The 21,440-nt window shown below is 32.6% G+C and overlaps 1 protein-coding gene across 1 annotated transcript in view; it reads left to right on the top strand.

Annotated features, from left to right (window-relative positions):
* The window catches only part of Smp_174190 (tetraspanin, putative), a gene marked incomplete at both ends in the record, with an annotated part of 32,609 nt that overhangs the window by 8,378 nt on the left and 2,791 nt on the right, over positions 1-21,440 (top strand). The window contains 2 exons of the mRNA XM_018797531.1: positions 7,323-7,592; positions 16,897-16,980. Coding sequence (XP_018646773.1) covers positions 7,323-7,592; positions 16,897-16,980 — 354 coding nt within the window. The remainder of the gene's footprint in view (positions 1-7,322; positions 7,593-16,896; positions 16,981-21,440) is intronic.

Genomic DNA, 21,440 nt, shown 5'->3' with positions numbered 1-21,440 from the left:
GTTAGAAACAACCAAGTGGAATTCTACAATTTGGGTCATACCATTTTTTGGATTGCATGAAATAATTTCAAGTGTAAATTTATGTTTTACTTTACTCGTCTCTTTTATTAGACAGACAATAACAAGTGACATGTTGATAACCAGGACTCGCTCATATCACATTGTAGATACAGTCTTAGGGGTGACTATATATAAAATGCCTATATACCTATTTATGGAAACTCGTATTGTGGTGTGGTCTACTTATATCCATATAAGTAGTATATGGCGATGGTCAAACGTAGAATGTATTTCGGCAGAAGATCGATGAGGAAAGAACTGAAATGAAGCGCAATTGGTAGGAAAATGCATGAACAATCAAATTAGAGAAGATGAGCTGATATTTACAGAAGAAACAGTAAAGATTGAGACAATTGATTGTTATTTTGCAAATTAACTGTTCATTGTATGGTTATCAGAATTTAGTGAGATAGTCTGTAATTTGTGTCTACATACTTTCGATTATCTCCAGTCGTGTTCTGTTCACCTTTCGCTTCAAACGCCATCGCGTTATCCACTCGGCCCAGAGTGAACATCAACTCTGAGATGCAGGTGCACCCAGCTGACGAGTCCCAAATAGGACGAAACGCGCGTCAAACTGGATTCCACTGCTAGCCACTATCCATCTTTGCTTATAATGCTTGTGAATTTAGGCTATATCGAGGCAATACGCACAGTATGCACATATGCCAATTAGAGACTGACCAGTTGCAGTCCTAAACCATCAGTGGGAAGATTCAAACAAACAATACTAACTGAATTTAGCTCTAACTGATAGTTCGTAGGTTTAAATATGTACCAAAAATTATCTGTAAACTAATCAAATATTCTACTCTAAATTACTTAATTTATCTAAACAAGTGAAACGATACTAAGGATATGACTCAATACCTCATTAGCACACATTAAACTTTATCAAATTATTCCCCTTAATTACCTATATACAGCCATGTGGACAATCAAATAATTATTAGAGTATATAATGTCTATGATACTTGGGCAATATTTTCTATTCATGATTGAAGTGAAACAATTAAGTTCCAACTTAACTGTGATTCGTCCAAAGAATATTTTCATAGTTGAAATCATGAGTCATTTGAAGGTAGACCACCATGGAAAACCTGGAAGTACTGGACGGCCGTTTCGTCCTATTATGGGATTCCTCACCAGTGCGCATCCACGATCCCACCTCGCGAGATTCGCACCAAGGACCTATCAGTCCCGCGCCATAGCACTTAACCGATAGACCACTGAGCCGGCATCCAACGGTGTTAATGTCTAACTTCAACCAATCCATGAAATCTGAGCAACCGTTCACCAATTGTCTGCAGTGAGTTGATATCTCTACAACAGATTTGGTAGAACTCCACTGGTCACTGCTTCCCACTAGAACTCAAGGAAATATCTCTTGCAGTCAGTCACTAGTGAGCATATGATTATAGATCAGAGGGGGTTTTGTAGAAAATTTAGTATATGAAAATACTAAATTCTCCACGAAACCCCCTCTGATCTAAAAAATATTTAATAGATTGTTTTAACTAAATCATATCATAAAATATGAAAGTGTGTATGTGTATAAATTATGGTGTAAACGTTTCGAAGAGACTGAAAGACATATTAGGATAAGATTAATTCTTTCAATATAATCACTTCATATACAAAAAGAGGTAAATTAAATTTAGTCAAGGAATAGAATACACAAGATATACTTAATAGTAGTAAAAATGAACAAGTTGATTGATTTGACTTCAAGGCATTTATACAAACGTTTTTAGACATATATGTGGTAATATGATTCAATGGTTGGCTTTCACTTTAGATAAATGCTATCTTCAGATTCAAAGAAATTTTACAAAACAAGGTAACTAAATAATAGTTTTGTGCTTACTAATGACTGGCTTCAAAACTGACTTGTCAAAGTTTGATTTGGGGGCTATGACCTGTAAATATGATGAGTTTGATCATATGCAGCCAGTAAATGACTGGTCTAATGCAATTGGTTGATAACTATACAAAGACAAATTTCATGTTTGCCCAATCCCTGAATACTGATTACATTCTATCGACCAATTTGTAATGTGACCAGTGGTGTAAGTCGATAAACATTGTGCTTCGATATATTCGTCAGAAAGCTATAAATCTACGTTTCATGCTAAGTCATATTCATCGACGGAACGTGTGCCCAACTTTGGGGGAATCGATGCCCTCTGATTGATGAGGAACCCCTTCACACAGCTTCAAAGCTTAAGGATTTACCACTGAATTGTTTTAAACGTGTCACGTTTTGTAAGTATTTGGTCGTTACAGATTCGATCGTGTATGTGGTTGTGAACGTGTATTGCCTATGGTTTCCACAACGGGATGAGGTTTTCAATGGCTTATCAAATGCCAGTGCCAATCTTTTACGACCACAACAGACTTTCTATAGGATCAGGATATTTACGCTGAGTTGCAAGCAATGTTATGTTTCTCTAGTTTGTACCGCGAAACTTAGGTTCAAGGCTTCGATCACCTTGAACTATGTAATACTTGAATTCAGTTTATTGAATGTAAAATTTCTTAAACTAGTGGACATATTATAAATTGATCAACAGGATTTAAATAGCATCACTAATAAACAAACAAAACATATTTCTATATTTTCATCGTTGAAATCATGAGTCATTTGAAGGTAGACCACCATGGAAAACCTGGAAGTACTGGACGGCCGTTTCGTCCTATTATGGGATTCCTCACCAGTGCGCATCCACGATCCCACCTCGCGAGATTCGCACCAAGGACCTATCAGTCCCGCGCCATAGCACTTAACCGATAGACCACTGAGCCGGCGTCCAACATATTTCTATCAAACTGTCTGTTTAAGTGATCATAGAGACAAAGCTTGATTAATAATTGGTAGCAAATCAGTTTAAATTTTTCCTTGGTGATTATCTATGTCGTTCTCTACAACCCTAAATCCACATATAGTTATTTATCAATTACTTATTCATAATCATTATCTTTCAATATGGTTATATTATAACGAGGTTGCTTCTATTTCACTGACTGATCTTCTAAATATAAATAATTTTAGGTAAGTAGCATATACAGAGCAAATTATACCCACTAGTCAAATAGGTCTTTTTAAAAGATTTGATTCTTAACTTCAATATGACCAGTTAGGTTACCGAATCAATATTTCTGGAATTCTCGTTTAAAGATTATTTTATATCAACCTGTGAAATGTAGTAACAATATAGAGAATAAATTAACTAAATAACTGTTCCGCACCTGAAAAGAGTCCAAGTATTATGGGTAAGTTTTAATTTGTTAGAAGTAGATATATCTTCCCAGCTAGTGTCACTCAGATGAATATTTAATTTAAGGTGGTGATTATCAGCGCTAATCATTATTTTGACATTTCTAAATTCAAAACCGACTGATTCTTGTGATATGTATGCTAATTCAAACACAGTTGAGGATTATGTAAAGATGCATTCATTTTGGAAATAGTTCCTATGTTAAGTTGAAAACCGAAGACCATCAGATTTATGACTACTGACAGAAAAATACCTATGTCACCGGAAGAAATGTTGATATTCGGTCCGTATATGTTCACCATGGGATGTACCCATCAGAGCTCCTTAGTTATCAGTAGTGTTTCAGCTACTATCAGTACATCATAAAATTTACCGTTTACTTTGGTCGTATTCGGATATTTTAAAAATTAATGTATACCCTAATTCCAAACCAATGGGTTCCAGTATCCTGAGGGAACATATGGTGTATGAGCCAATCGTTTGTCACCTGCTATCATGAGACTGTATCTCCCCACGATGCTCCACTGCCTTGTGGATCAGACCTTTAGGTCAAAGGCTCCGGGTGTGACCCCTAAGAAAACCACCCGTTTCGGTTTGGGCACCTGGGCAGTATTACAGCCCTCACACAAATCAAGTGAGATTTGTGTGGCGTATATGTATTTGGTGCCTCTTTGTACCAATATTTATATGTTTAAATAAATAAATAAACTTTATTCAGAATCGAACTCAAGGATATGAAATCTTGTGACAATTATAATATAAACTACATGGGAAATGATTATTTCAACTATTATCAAGACTCAAAAGACGTCCTCTTCAAGTCAGCTAATTTCCCTTAAATCATAATAGGAAAAATAAACGTAACTTAGGTGGATCAAATAATTTTTTTATTGAATATTAATTTGTGGATATTTCTATACACATATCTATGGCTTTTACAATTGTGTAGTGTTTATATTCATTCAGTTTCAACATGACACATTCAGAAAAAAGATAAAGTAACTTAGTCTTCCTCATCAACTTTTTCTAAGTACCTACTCAAGTCGTCTGTTTAGGATATTTTTGTTAAGATAATAACTCACTATATATGTGTAATTAAAGTGTTCAATATAACCACTATAGTTTACTAGACTTTTCGTTTTAATAAGAAACCATTATAATTATTTTTCTTATTATTATTAAATGGGTCAGGATCAAAGATAACTAACTAAACATTTTATTTTAACAAGTGATATCATTATACTACTTAATAAGTAGCCTGAATGTAATAGGTTCTAATAAGTAAAAATTAATTTCATTCAAACGTTTTCTTAATGAATTGAATTTCTTATATGATCAAATTAGTTTAAATTCTAATGCATATACGTATGAGTAATACATCATATGAAATATAATTAAATTTGAGTATTTGTAAAATGTATCCATGTTGAAAAGTATTTGGAGGTATGTGAATTGATTCACAAATGGAAATTAAATTAATACTATGGTCCTCAACAATGATCCAACTTCGTTAGTAAAATAAGTTCAGTCTCTAAGGAAATCGGCCAACCAGAATTTCTATGTGCTTTCGGGTTGCTCTAAATAAAATGTTGAATATAAGGCTGTAAATTACGGTTGATACAATATAAGAGGAACTTTCATATTGATAAAATTCTCTTCTGTTCCAGTTTTCGAGTCCAACCAGTAAAGTTCTGACGATAACTATGTTTTAACTGGGGCAAAATAATTTAAATATTTATTATCGCTTTAGTGTGAAATGAAGTTTCGTTTTGGTTCTTATTGGTCAACTGTAATTAGTTGATCACAATCCATAAGTCAAAAATTTTTGACTAAAATCAACAAATCAGTTTAAATCTATCGATTGCAAATAGGCACTGAGAGTTAATGAAATTTCAAATACACTGAATAAATAAGCGCAATTTTCGGTATATCACTCAGTTCATTTGAAAACAGTATGTCTAACAGAGACATAGATATCATATTTAATAATCAATGAACTAACAACTAAGTAACTGATTTTAACCGATCTGTGGTTATTAACCATGATGCTTTTATAGAATTCATGTTGAAATCATTAAGTTTTTACCATGACTTGAACTCGATGACAGTACAAATAAAATACGATAGAGAAGAGAATTATCACTTATTCGTTTACGTACATGAAGAATGGATAAAGATTACGGACAATTGAGATATGACTGATTAACCGATTTTTCTGATTCTGAAAGTAACTTCAATGTTTTTGTTATATTAAACATTTATTATTTATTTATTTAAACACATAAATATTGGTACAATAGGGCACCAGATACATATGCGCCATACAAATCTCATTCGATTTGCTTGAGGGCTGTGATACTGCCCAGGTGCCCAAACTGAAGAAGGTGGTTTCCTTAGGGGACCACACCCGGAGCCTTTGACCGAAAGATCTGATCCACAAGGCAGTGGAGCATCGTAAGGAGATGCAGTCCCATGGTATCCGGTGACCGACGATTGATTCATACGCCATTTGTTCCCTCAGGATACTGGAGCCCATGTGCACCATTGGTTTGGAACCAGGGTTTTCCAACTCCCCTAGGTGGACTCTCCTTGTCCACCAACCCGGTTAAAGCGCCGGACATTCGCTTTTCGTCCTCTCAATTTCGTAAACAACAGTAATGCCACGAGAAGGCAGTGAGTAGGACTTCCCTAGCAGAGGCTATATATTCGCTGGCCATGTGAGAGCATTTCGAGAGGGAGAGCGGACTCTCCCCACTCTCGGCCGTACCAGGGCATTTGGGGGCAATAAACAATATTAAACAACAAAATTAAACAACTATAGTAATTGCATTTTTACTGAAATTGTATTGAACTTAGTCTTAGAATTCGAAATAAATAATGTATAGAGCTGTATTCATTATTTATCCTTATAGTTTATAGGGGAATTTCACCTTAGTTAAATTTATTTTATAATTAATCATGATAATTTTAATAGTTGAGATCATGAGTCAATTGAGGCTAGACTATCATGGAAAATCATGGACATTAACACGGTTGGATGCCTGCTCACTGGTCTGGATGTTAAGCGCTCGCGCGCGAGACTGATAGGTCCTGGGTTGGAATCTCGCGAGGCGGGATCGAGGATGCGCACTGCTGAGGAGTCCCACAATAGGACGAGTTTGCCGTCCAGTGCTTCCAGGTTTTCCATGGTGGTCTAGCCTCAATTGACTCATGATCTCGACTATTAAACTTAATATAATATCCACAGAAACCTCTTCTGATATTAAACATGATCACATTATTTTTGAATGGTGTGTACATGTTAAAAATGAATATAATAATACTCATGGATTTAAATTCCTTAGATTTACAACTGAAACTTCTTAAATATCATTTTAATCCACTGAATAAACTTTTTACTACACATTTTGCAAGTTTTCTTCTTTAAGACTTACGTTTTCGCTCTAATAATACTAAAAACCTTAAGTTTCCTATATGTTATGCAAAACGTCATGCAGTTTCCTTTACCTGTTACCGGATATATAGTTTATATCTTTTAAACCTTAAACAATAATGACTCACTGGTAATCCTAACGCTATTTACAAACGTCGTTCGAAAAACTCAGTCTTTATGAAAACTGTCCATACATATAAAATAACTTGTCTTGTAATAATGACAGATCTCGTATGAAAATATCACCTTGCCTAATGATCTATTGGTATTTGTTTTCTAAATAACACTGACTCTCAAACAGGTCAAGTAAGGGTTTGTTGCCTAGAATGATGTAACTAACTTACACGTTAGGCTGTTTCTAAAATAAACATTTTGGTCAAAAACGAAATTTATGTGTAAACATTTTGATAGAGTAAAATACATTAATGCTGGTGAGCGACCTATGCTCCTCCACGAGGGGTAACAGGCGTAAGTAAGTAAGTAAAATACATTAATTTTATTAAACGCAATCTATAATATTTTAAGAAAAATGTTATATATTTTTATTTCAGTTGAAATGTTGTGCTGTTGAAGATAATCAGGCAGATTTATATCTTCGTTCTGTTTGGTATTCACGTCAAATACATCAATCCTCAGTATTTGGAACAAATTCAATACGTTTATTATCTCAAGAACATGATAATAATTTAGGAATACCAAGTGTAGTAAATGTTCCTGTATCATGTTGTGTATATTCATTGGAAACTAAAGAATTTTCAAATCGTACCGCTTGTCAAATTGGTTCTTTAAAATCTAATTTAAATCCATATCTCAATCCTCATGTAAGTCAATTTTGTTGATTAATTAACGTTGATCATTCATTATTACAACTAATAATATTAACTGTCAAGAAGTTGTTTTGTATCTAGAAATCAGTGATAAGAATTAATTGTTCGATGAGGCATATCAGTCAGTTAGTCACAACGTAGAACTTCGTACGTACGTACATCAGTTCGAGCTGCCATAACACATTAGCACGGAGATGCAGTTGTCGATTCAAATCACATAGTGGTAGAAGTAGTAAGAGTTTAAGCATTATATGAAAGATTAGGGTTTGAAGATGTTATTGAAGGAGTATAATCCAATGAAATAAATTTGGAAAGAGAAAAAAGATAGAGACATGAAGAATTCAGAAGATTAGAATTTGGTAGAACACAGAGAGTGGATGCACCTTTGCCATTGCAAACGATTTTGAGCCATGTCATTCAAGGTCTCTAACCATTGATTATTATCATCTCGGGAATTTCAACCAAGTAGTGTACACCTACCAACATGGCTCAGTTCAATTGTCAGTGACTTCATGGATTTGTGCCATGTTTTGGTCTGGACGCCTCTAGCTTTCTTCCAACCTACTCCTACACCATGAAACATTGCACGTTGGGGCAGTCGGTTGTTGGACATACGTAACACGTGTCCCAGCCATCTCAACTGATGAAGTTTCACTACTTCATCAATCGATTTGCCATCCTTACCTAGTACCCGTTTCCTAACAACTGCATTACTTACCCGGTGGTCTCAGGATAAACGAGCAATGCTTCGAAGACACCCATGATCGAATACTAGTGGCCTACGAATATCCTCTACTTTTAATGGCCATGTTTCACTGCCATAAAGTAGGACGGGATGAACTGCAGCACAGTAAACCCAACGAGGCATATAGATTACGATCATAATGAGTTTTCTTTATTTAGAACAAAAAATTAATTTACTAAACTAAGAAATTGTTTCAACTCTCTACTATAGAATGAATATAGTCAAAGTCTGTGAACGAACCAATCCTGTATGAAGTATGAAACTTTGTTGTTGTTGATTTTATTGACCTAGTAAAAGGACCATTTGTTTTCAACTTCTATTTATCTGTTTAGTTGTTTATATTTAGTTTTTTTTTAAAAAAAGAATCTATTTCTTCTATCAGTTCAATAAACAGTTATTCGTATTCACTTTTATTAACAAAAGATAAGGAGGGTGACTTATGGTAAGAATATATATGTATATATGTGTAAATAATTAAATAATAATTGTCTAGACAATTCATGTGATTTACAATACGGGTGGTAATTCCTATTTAACGTAAATATTATGGATATGTTAAGCTGGTTGCGTGGTGGCGCCATATGGCAACTAACAATCTATTTCTGACAGCATAAGTTAGGAGATTATTTTTGCGACGTGGTTACAAATGTTTTTTTCCTTATTTAAATTTGAGTTTACTTTCAAAGGAAAAAATAAAAGTATTTTAAGCTGAGTTCGCTGGTAATACAGGTTTTATTCAAACTATAGCCTTAAAACCATGAGACACTCTAGATTCCATAAAACTACATACCTTCATCTATGAGTATTTAAAATTGTTATAAAAGATGATTTACCAAAATTTGCGTTTCAAATGATACATGCTTTATTCATGGAAAATGATAAACAATATTCTTTGCTACATTTTTTTGGTTGTATCTATGTATACTCGACCAGTAACAAGTAATAAACTGTTACATTAAAACAATATAATATCAGTACGAATGTGAGTAAATCATCATAAAGAAAGAATTCCAATGATTCCATTTTAATTTTAGTAACTATTTGACGTTTATTTAGTAAGTTGTTTACTGTAAAAATAAATTTACTACAAATTCCTACTTAAAACTATCATCGTCTTTTGCTGTATTGTAAGGGATTATTTTGAAACATTAGAATAATGTTTATCCATGAAGCAGCTGCTGAGCTACTTATACCTATCTTCATTTTTAACCTATCCCTTCAACGATAATGGAGTTTATATATATATATGTAAAAGGCCTACATACTTTTTAAACGTATATGTTTTCTACTTTGCGTATAGTATATATTATTAATGTGGTTCGCAAAGGTATATAGTTAGTGGTTTGACTTCGTCAAATATACGTGAAGATTAATAGGACTGATAAGTCGTATTTCTTCACATTTGATTTTAGAGATTTTGGAATTCAATTTAGAAAGTGTGATAAGTATGAGGGTGGAGTGTCTGTCTCTATCCATATGAAATCATAACACCAATTTGTGTTCTATTCTCTTGGATTTAACTGGAATATGTTGAAGTGTTTTGCTAAATAGATATAATTGTTTAGAGGATACTCTATTCATATTCTTAACAAAATATCAATTTTGAAATTTTGATCCGTGTTAACACTACACATCAGTAAAAATACGTATATTTATGTTATCGATACTGATGTTATATTAAATAACCATAAACACTTGTCTACATAAAACATTATTTTACTTTAAGCACTGTTAAATGTCTTGCCATGCTGTGATTTAAGTCAAAAATATTATTGGTCGAGATTCGAAGATAGCAGACGCTTTTCAGAAGAGATTACATCCCACGGTGTAATTTCATATTTGGATGTTAGTAAAAGCACCGTTTGTTCATTTATGTACTAACTAGATTAATAGTGTGACTATAATCACAAATTTACTTTGAAAAGTCAATAGTATTTACATTTTGTGTTAAAGTGCTCTGCGTACATTGGTAGAATAATGACGGAACTAGTCGATCAGACGATTTTTAATTATTTGATTTGAAGAGAAATTATCAGTATGGGGTTGTGGAGATTGTAAAGTTTTTGATTAAGATCGTGAATTGATCGATGTTAAACCAACATTGAAAACCTGGAAACACTGGGCAGCCGTTTCACCCCAACATGGGACTCTTCAGCAGTGCGCACCCACGATTTCACATGCAGGATTCGAACCCAATACCTCCAGATCATTGAATCGGTCTCTAACGGTGTCAATGTCTAACTCCAACCAAGTCGCGAGACCATTTTTCACTGTCTGAGGTGGGTACCTGTCTATACCTGACACGGATTCCCTCCACTGGATGAGCACTGCTCAAACCAGTAGCTAATGGAAATCGGTCATAATGTAGAGGTGTATAGTAATTTAATGAGAATGTCATCTCTTAAAAAGTTACTTCACGATTAAAATCTCAAAAAGTAATCAGGAACATTTATTAGTTTTGGGGTAAGGAAGACAAGAATAGCCTACAGAGGAATGTGATTTTGAGTTTTCTGAATCAAGTGCATAGTACCTCACTGGTAGATACATAGTAGAATAAAACAATCAAGTTCAATAATTTTTCATGTGTGATGTTTATGACTGTTTTCGGTAACCTCCATCTTTAATTTTATTTGGATATTAAATTTCGCTGAAAATTCAGTGATTCATACTCATAACTGACCTGATTCACATCGCTAAATTATTTAGCCAATTTTATTGCCCCACATGGGACATAGCCCACCGACTAGCAATCTCCGACCAACTCTTCCTAGGGCTTTCCTTTCTATTTCTTATCAGGTACTAATGATTTTTCTGGTGTCTACTTTTGGTTCCCAGTACAATTTGTTCGTTGGTTTACCTTTTTCCCTTTTGCATTGAGGATTCCGATCTAGGGCTTGCTTTGTGGTCTTGTTTGATAGTTTTCGTAAAGTGCAAACTATCCACTTCTAAAGTCTTCTCCTGATTTCTTCCTGCTAGTTTATTCTCTAACCTAGTTGATTATTGCTGATGATCTCTGGTGAATGGACATGTGATATATTGCTAAAACCACAGTTTATAATGACCTGTACCTTTTTGAAAATAGTTATGGTGTAGTGGACGGTACTCACAAAATTGCTTGTAAGTAGTATGCAGCGGAACATGGAGTCGAAGCTGCAACAGTTTTCAAAAGAAGAGAAGGGTTACACAAAAGCGAAAGTACAGTGTTGGCAGAACACGTAAATACAAGATGAGAAGACAGTTCAGAATGCAGAACACACCACAAAATGTAAATGAAGGACTGAGGGCTATGTATGTGTATAGTGTAAATCGTTTGCAACTTCATACAAAAAATATAGATTCTTTCTGCCTGTTACCTTCCTTAACAGTGGTAGTTCTCCGGATTTGAGTGCCCTATGATGGAAACTACTTTAATGGTAATAGTGAGTATTCTGATTTTGGTGCTGGATTATAGTTGTTTTGAGTTCCGAATATTCTCCAGTTTTGAACTCCACCCTTGCAATGCCAGTGTTCACCTTCATAATTTAGTCCATCGAAGGAGTTTCGTATGATAATGTCGATATTCTCAGGTACTCCATAGTATCGAAGAATATTCCGTAAGATTACCACATCATCATTGTAAAGTGCTATCTCATAATCAAGGAAGTTGATGTATAGAGATAAGCTTCATCCAGTCAACTGCTCAATAATGCAATGAAGAAATATTTGTCACCATTTCCTTTTGAACACATAAATCAGGTTTCTGACGCTTGATAGCAGCAACTTCAGAAGACTAAAGCTTGGCTGTTTATTTATCACCTTGAAAGATTGCAAGGTATCTGCTTGATGTCTTGTATTTAAGAGATGTGTAGTAATTGCACTGTTTAAAATTGTTCTTTCTCTTGTTATAAGGCTTTTTTGAACATGCTCAAAAAATCTGAGATATGCTCTTCTTTCTGTCCGACTAATTAAGTTGCCTTGTCAGGTACACGTAAATTTATAAATACAGTTGGCAGTAACATGAAAGGGGAGCTTTTCAACTTTAGATTGAGTTGTTGAACAAGTTGTTTTATACAAAATTAATAGTTTGGCTGCCTAGTAAGTACTGGCTAATGCTATATATATTCAAAAGGAAATAGTTATTGATCTTTCTCTGACTTAATGATAAATATTCCTTCATTGCATCTGAAAAAAGTTTTTCAACTCTTTCTTTCATTTGATGACATCATTACGTCTTTTTATTTCGTCTAGATTAGTAATCTCATTTTATTAACTGAGCTCTACTCATTTTATTCTTACTTATTATCAGTGTTTACTGATTACGTAATCACCTGTTTGTATTCATTTGGACTATTGTTACAATCAATGTTGGAGAATGTTCTTTTACACAAAGTATATATTTACAATATTTTATTCAGTCTATTGAATTTATTGACATTCTTATAATACTATACTGATGTGTCCTTATAACTTTCAACTAAAGTCTTTCATGTCAGTAGTTGAAATCCATTTCGTAATTATGATTTTTAAATATCACCGATTGTAAGCAGATGACGAGAACCAAACGAAATAAAATGAATTTATGCTATTCTGCTAAAATCTTTGTTCTAGCTCACTTCAAAACGTCGATGTATTTGAGATCTGCTGACTGTATTTCCATCATATGTACTAACAATGACCTTGTTTATCATTAAGTTAGACATTTCCTTTTTGCTCATTCGAAGTTACAATTAACATGCGAGCACGAATTAAAAAAAAGGAACGAACCCAAAAGTTATAAAAAAATGAGTATACAGTAATTTCGCTTTCCATTGATCACAAGACGTTTTAGACACGGTAATATTTGAATTTCAACAGCTTTGTCCCTTCTCATATAAAAGAGGTCTTGTTAGAACGTTATTCTGAATGGTAACCAGACTATTTCTGAAGATTACCTCGATAAGTCAGTGGGAAATATTTAAAAAACTTTAGTCGAGAACAAAAGTTCATTAATAAGGACTTCAATTTATAAAATTAAGTGACATAACAAGCCATTAATATTAAAAAGAATAAATTTGTCGGAACTTTATTCAAGGGGAATAATTATTTTCATTGAAATCATATTACTACTTTCAACTTACAGTTTTTTATTATAATTATTCTTATTATTTTAACACCATTCAATGAAATGTCTTATCAACCAATATGGCCTTCCAAATAACTGCGTCTTTTTATACCATTTTTAACTATCATTATTATTACTATTGTGTTTACCATGATTATGATTACTTTATTTACTACAGTCTTTTAGCAGTTATTTTTTCCACCCTTAATTACAATAATCAAACAAAGTTTTTGTCATGACCGCTCTTTCTTTCTCTTTCTCTCTCTTGCTTATTCCATTCATCCGCTCAATAAATTTGTAACAAACCAATAGTGAATTGAATTAATTCATACACAAAATAATATTTATAAAACATATTTCTGTATAGAAATCATTTCATGTATGAAAAATCTTGAGTACAACAAATGAAGTGAATTTACTTTATCCTACAATGTTTATTGTCCTTGTTTTACAAAAGTTTACCATAGAAACTAATTGCATGAAATTCAGAGAGGTTTAGACGCCTATGTGCCTACTCAATAACTGTTTTTTCATGGAGATCTGTATCAAGAAAAACTAGCTTAGAGTTAACATAGTGAAATTTGTTACTGTGACCTCCTACATCTAAAGGATTTTTTAATACATACAAACTACTTGTAATATGACCTACTCTTTCATTGAGTCATATGATACTCTCTTATAATATTATTTCTAATACCATCACGATTGATTTTACCAACAACGCTTTTATTTCGATGGATTTTTATAACACTGATCGTTTCTCATCGTCTACAATAACTGTTTTATTTCACGCGATTAGTTCCCTTTATGTACTTAAATAAATGCAGTTGGAGCTACTCAGAAAAGAGGCCTTGTCGATTTTAGTTTGTTTGAGTGAGCAGTTCGTTTCCCACACCGTCTTCAGTTTAGCTGCTGGCTTTATTTAAACTGTTTTATTTCTTATTCCATGATTAAGTCACATTACACTTATTATTTGAATTATGTAACCCTAAATCATCGTTGATCGTTCACGTTATATTCATTTTTTATCCCAACTTTTAGATCGTCATCCAAAGATTTTTACATTTATTTCAAATTGATTATTTTAATCAAAAACTGAAATCATACTTTGTACTGGCTATTACAACATAGCAGTCGTAGGTTTGCTACTCTAAAGCTTAAGGCTAGAAATATCCGCTAAATCTATTTATTTTAAAATTCTTTTTTTCGTCACTGAACAGTTGGAATTATGCAACTTCAAGCCCTAACCTATTTGAGACTGAAATACTGGCTAACTGCACAAACATAAATTCAGTTTATATTTTGTTTGTTCTGTTAAATTAATTATTTAACAATAATCAAATGTCTTGTTCACATATGTTAATCTACGTGTGATAAAAAACATAAACACTCTAGCAAATTAATTTATTTTGCATAATGTTTAATGGAAAGATAAGTTTGTTGAATAAAATATTGTAAAACAATGGATACTTGTTTGCTTTGTAGATTTACAGATTCAAGAAAATTAACCTCTACATGACAGTTAAGAACTGAACATTTTATTGAAGCGTAGATGAGCGAAACCTGGGCCTTCCATATAATGAGTGGAGATATTATACTACATATTCCTTAAGAGATTTTATACATTTCATTTTGTACGGGACTTAACCACATACAATGGTTGTGGTAGCCAATACGGAAATGATTACGTCTCACTAGAACGTATTCAATTATCTAAATATTGAAGAACATTTCGTTAATACAACAATTTCGCCTCACTCAACCTATATGTTGCCAATTTTATCATGCGCGAGTGGTTCATGTCCATCTAACTAACTCTCTTTTGTTGTTAGCTGTGCTGGCTTCGGATACCGTTTCGTTTAAAAACTGTATCTGTGAACATTTCATTAAAGGCCGTCGACCAACCACTACCTAGTGATCTGGGTTTTTCTATCATAACCAAACAAAAAACTTATCTTCATGACACTATCAACGGAGATGAAAAGTGATGATTGAGATCCGAGTATGGTTTATCGTTTTGAAATAATTATCCGTCCATATGAATCGGTCATAATCAAAACATGTTATAATATATTGGAATTTGTCTCAACAGGTCAAAATCTAAGCATAATTCACGAGTTATTAACTTGTATTCTAGTGTAATTTAGAAGTGTGTACAGTAGATGAGAACTTTATATCACAAGAAGTGATTGAGAACCGTGACACGATAAAGTCAATGAAATGGCTTGACGTCACTGATAGTTCAAATCCAATCTACTGTCATCAGAATTCCAGAAGAACTTTTTGACTTAAAGTTAAGAATACTTATTTGCAATTTCTCTTTACTCAGCTGTATTTAGTAGACAATCTATTGGGCCTCCAGAAGCTAAACATAAGAAAATATCTATAGAAGCTATCGTTTGCAGCCCAAAACCTCTACAAATTGATTCAAATCATCTTGTGTAACAAATATAGTGAAAAAAGGGAGGACTGAAATAAAAGCGTAGTCCTATACCCATTTAATAATCTGGCGGTGACAAAAGAATATCATGAACTTTATGTACATAAATTAGCTTCAGTCTGTGCCAGGAACGAAGACATGATTTATTAGAAATTGAAGAAAGTGACAGGAAAGTCAAAATTGATAGTATCATAGTAATGTTATCATTGAAATACCTTAAACTGTCTCATGGAGGATGTTATATGACTAGTAGAGTTAAACCTTAAGTGAGCTAGAACTTGAATACACATTAAGACTAATCTTTGATCAAATACGATGGATCTAAACTTAGGTAAGCTGGATAATATATATTGATTCTAACTCGTAGCGCTTTTTTATTTAAGGTTGAAAATAAGCTTTAAAAGGGGTCGACCCTAAGTAATCGTTTGAGAAACAGTAATAATTTTGCGTTGATAAACTGATAATTCCAGTTAGCTTTAAGCATAGATCTGTACAGAATGTAATATAACAGCCAAAAACTGAAGAGAATCAGCAAAACTTTGATTCTCCAGTCCTGAGAATTCCGGGCCGATAAATTGCGTCGTTATACTAGTCATATTTTCACTTCATTGTGAGTTTTACAGGGTCTTTCAATGCGTTCTAATTTTTCTACATGTTGATATTTCTGCTAAACTGCGGTAAAATTTCTCAACTTTTTCATACTTATTTAAAGTACATTAATCAACAATGTTCTAATGATAAGCCATTTTTGTTTTCAGTTTGCTTCAATATGATGCCTACTGTGTTTAGAATACTAAACAAATTCTATTGTAAATTACCAATAGTTATTCACTGATTATATAGAGAGTTGTAAAATATGACCTTTCCGTTTCAATAAAACTATGTACATGAGATTTCCTTACTTGATATATATAGTGATCATACATAATTACCATCTGGATTCATTAATTCTTTTTATCCGTAAAATATATTATAGAAATTATAGATTCTAGGTAATTAACAATTTCATCTGTTTATTGATTTTACTTACTAGGGTTGTGCAAATGTGATTATTGCCCTGCTGTATCAGTATTTCATTCCATTAATTATAATGGTTGTTATATTGGCCGTATTAATGGTAAGTGAGAGTATAAATGTATCGAAACGTTTTTTTAATCATTCATTTCTGCTTATAAGCCTTGTAAATTAATACAATACCGAGACAATCCTCACAGGATACACATATGGCAGAAAGAGAATGATCAACTGTGGTGTTAAACGTTAAGTGGAATATTTAAACAACCATACAACTGAATCATGAGTTGTTAGTTTTTGTAAACTTTTTCTCAAAACAGTTTGATGGTTCAATACCTTTGAATTATGATTTTGCCCCTATGACAAAAAAGTTACTAATCACTCAAATACTTCTATCAGATTTAAATGATTCTGCTTCTCATCGGTAGACACGGATTTAAATAATTTCTTATGGCACCAAAATTAAACAAATATTTGTCAAATATTGTGTTGGTCATTTTGTTCCGTGATAGATATTAGAAAGCCTGGGACAAATATTTACAGGAACAAGTTGTAACAAGTCAAATTAGCACAGTGAGAGAAGAAGTTAACAAAATATAAAGCAAGATGGTCAGGCTAGGTAAAAGATGCACATATAAAAAAAGAACAGGTCAGATGTATGAAATAACACTTAACCTCAAAATATATAGAAGTTATATATAAATTAACTTGAGTCAGTGTTTCATATTTTCGGCAATGTTTGTTAAGGTTTTCAGCCACAAATTATGATTGGTTTGTGGATTCGAATCGGAATGTTTATACATTTCGGTTTTGCTCATATCAACAGTTGCTGATCTTATGAACTGATATCATATCTTCATCTGATCATTTCTAGCCTTTTTCTCAAATCATGTATGCGCAAGCCAATATAGCAGATGTGAATAAAAGATAAAATACATAATTTATTTTCATTGATCTTTATATACTTGACATATTCAAGACGTTTTATGAACCTGACAGTTGTTCATTACTGTTCGATATGTGAAGATGGATAATCTACTTTTTGTTGACAATGTTTATTATTTGATAGTATAATGTTAGAGCTGAAATAATGTTAAGTGAATATTACTTCACAGTGTAATATACATAGGATTCAAATGATAAAGTTCTGATTATACATGACAAAATTGAGTTTGACATATGGCGTTGAGGTATAGTATTGAATATTGTTCACCCACCTGTTCCTTGATTTATCCAGTCTGAAATGTATGTATAAATCGTGATACGTGGTTTAAGCATGTAAATTTCCAGATATATAAATATAAATCACGTTTATCCCTATCTGGAACATGTTATTTTTAACTCTAAACATTTTTTATATTAGCCTGTCAATGAGTATTTGAGTGAAAATAATTGCTGTACAAACTGATTACCAGATGGTTACAAATATTATGATCAAGCTCTGAGGGTGGAGTCTAGTCTGTCAAACAAAGCAAGTGAAGAGTTTTTCAAGCTAAAACAATTCGTTCCACAATGAGCTGTGCTTAATTGTAATCATATGATTGGACTTTAAAAGTTTCATTTGAGATCATCGAAAAGAACTTGTTAGAATTTATTTTACTTGTTATCACTATAGGATTTTCCACTGAAGTAATCCTAGGACACTACTTCAACTGTTTAACGTCAGAAAAATGTCTTTTATCAAGTATAAGTTCTCTGAAACAGCACTTTAAACTGCGTTTTCTTATATTGAATACACATAACTCTGAGAATAAGTGTGTTTTCTAAACGTTTAACCTGTTCGTACAATCATTAGCACACTATCAGTTTATCTGTGTTTTAATTTTTGTCCACATTATTGTTTGTAGAAAAGATTTGAAATTATGCGGAATACTTAAATGTTTTGTAATATCTATTATATCCAACCTGATTTATTTTTAACATTAAACTTAGTTATGTTTTGTTCCGGTATTTCATTAGAATACTTTGCTTACTTCCTGTTAATGAAGATAGATAGACAAACAAGTTTCCTATAGTTTAAAAAAAGAAATGCACATGTATAATCACTGCTTTGTGCAATACATTATTTATCTGTTTAAAATAATATATATATATATATTTAATGTTGGGTCTACGAAGTAATCTAGAAAACAGTGACAATAGCTGTCATATTTGTTGCAGTATTCACATGTCTAAGACAGCGTGCTTTCACTACAGATACTAATTATCACTGTATGTAGATTCACAGTCAAATAAGAAGTTTATTTGAACGAATTCTAATAAGACCGATTATAATCTTAAAGACATCAATGAAATATTATTTCAAATAAGTCATCCAGCAATTTAAAAAGATGGTTTGTATGATTACACAAAACAGTTATAATTCCAAAATTATTTAGTTTAAATGTGTATGAAATTGTTTCCTATTTATTAAAACTTACTTACGCCTGTTACCCCTCATGGAGGAGCATAGGCCCCTCACCAGCATTCTCCATCCAACTCTGTCCTGGGCAATCCTTTCCAGTTCTTTCCAGTTGTTATTCATCCTTTCCATATCTGATTCTATTTCTCGACGTAGTGTGTTCTTTGGCCTTCCTCTTTTCCGCTTCTCTTCACCATTCCAAGTTAGGGATTGCCTCGTGATGCACATTGATAATTTCCTTAATGTATGTCCTATCCACTTCCAATGTCTTTTCCTAATTTCCTCTTCAGCTGGAAGCTGGTTTGTGCTCTCCCATAAAACGCTGTTGCTGGTAGTATCCGGTCAGTGAATGTTGAGTATTTTGCGTAGACAACTGTCTATAAATACTTGTACCCTCTTGACGATGGATGTAGAAGTTCTCCACGTTTCACCTCCGTACAGTAGAACTGTCCTGACGTTCGTATTTTCTTGTTAATTTGAAATAACCTCATTAGTTTTTTGATTGAACTTTCTACTGATTTAACATCTTTCATGTACATTCATGATGATATCCAGTTTACAATCCGTTAACATTTTCAGATAATTGAACAAAACAAATTACTATTGAGCACTTTTCTCCTTATGAATTTAGAAGCTTGTATATTAATAATTAGAAATGTATAACCTTGTGGAAGTTGAAATATTACCATTTATTTTTAATAAAACCTATTCTAACTAGATTATTTAGATTAGCATTGATAATAATAGTACTAGTAATATAAAAAATACAGACATGCCTTTTATTATAGTATCGAAAATTAGAATAATAAAATTTCAGTATGTGAAGAATATGAACAAAGGTAAATTTCATAAGCAGAGATGGATAGTGGCTGGCAGTGGAATCCAGGACGCGCGTTTCGTCCTATTTGGGACTCGTCGGTTGGATGTACCTGCATCTCAGAGTTGATGTTCACTACAAACACCATCGTATTATCCACTCAGCTACTGAGTCCTGATAGCCACTTGCTTGTACAATGAGGTGAAGTTTAAATTGGCATTTCAGTCCTAAAGAGAATGGGAAGATACAAGTAAACGACACCAAGTAAATTTAAAAGTAAATTTCTTAGAAAATAAATACTGATTTAAAGCATGCAGCAAACTGAATAGTTATAATGTTAAACTTTTATAGAAATATCGTTAACTTATGAATATAATTTGTAGATATAATAGAAAGAAAAAGCCTATCAACTAGTCGACTCACTTTTTCTATTTTATAACAAATAAATCACAAATATACATTAAAGAATAAAACAAACGTAAAAAGGTTGATTTCTTTCCATGCAACATATTTAAAGTTGAGACACGCCATGAATATTATTACATTCAAAGCATATTCAAAAATATAGGTAACTTATTTTCCAATATTACCATTCTGTAAATGCGGTATCATAATCTTAGATAAATAACGTATTTTTTAATAGTATTAAAGGAAGTGACGTTTTCATTTTAAAAATACTAGTTTTATTCAAAAGACTTTTTTTCTAAGTATCATTTAAGCATCATCTAAGAAGTTAACAAGTTTGCTTTTGTTAAATTTTAAAAGCTTTAGAAACAGTAGCGGAACTTCAAAACAGTACGTAATACATAATCAGTCTATATCATGACGTTTCATGTTATCTTTTTGATCACTCATAACTGATAATAAATAAAAATAACAAAAAATGTATTTCACAATCATCAGTACTTTTAGACTGGCTGATATCTGAATAGTACAGTCCCATAATAGTGATTCTTTTATAATCTAACCATCACTTCAAGTGACTCAATGTCGACATCTCTGGTTGCTTCACCAATGATGAGAATTTGAATTCTTTAGGGGAATCATTTTCTTCAAGAATACAATTACATTTCATTGACTTATGCCAATAAGCATTAAATTTATGTTCATTTCTTTCATTCGATTGGCATCAGATATTTATTAAAATAAGAATACGCTATAAAAATATTGTAAGTCATACATACTTTAGAAGTTGATTACTGAAAGTACTAACTATTCCTAAATGGTTCCTTTGATTTAGTTATTCAGGGATAACATATGATGAAAGAACTTACTAATTTCAATGACATAATATTCATTTTTCCTACTATTATCAAATATTAAAATTAAAACACGAAGTTCAACG

This window comes from Schistosoma mansoni (genome assembly GCF_000237925.1).
Source record: "Schistosoma mansoni, WGS project CABG00000000 data, supercontig 0164, strain Puerto Rico, whole genome shotgun sequence".
NCBI lineage: Eukaryota > Metazoa > Platyhelminthes > Trematoda > Strigeidida > Schistosomatidae > Schistosoma > Schistosoma mansoni.
Note: the sequence above shows the minus strand (reverse complement) of the source record. Positions and strands in the feature narration are given on the sequence as shown.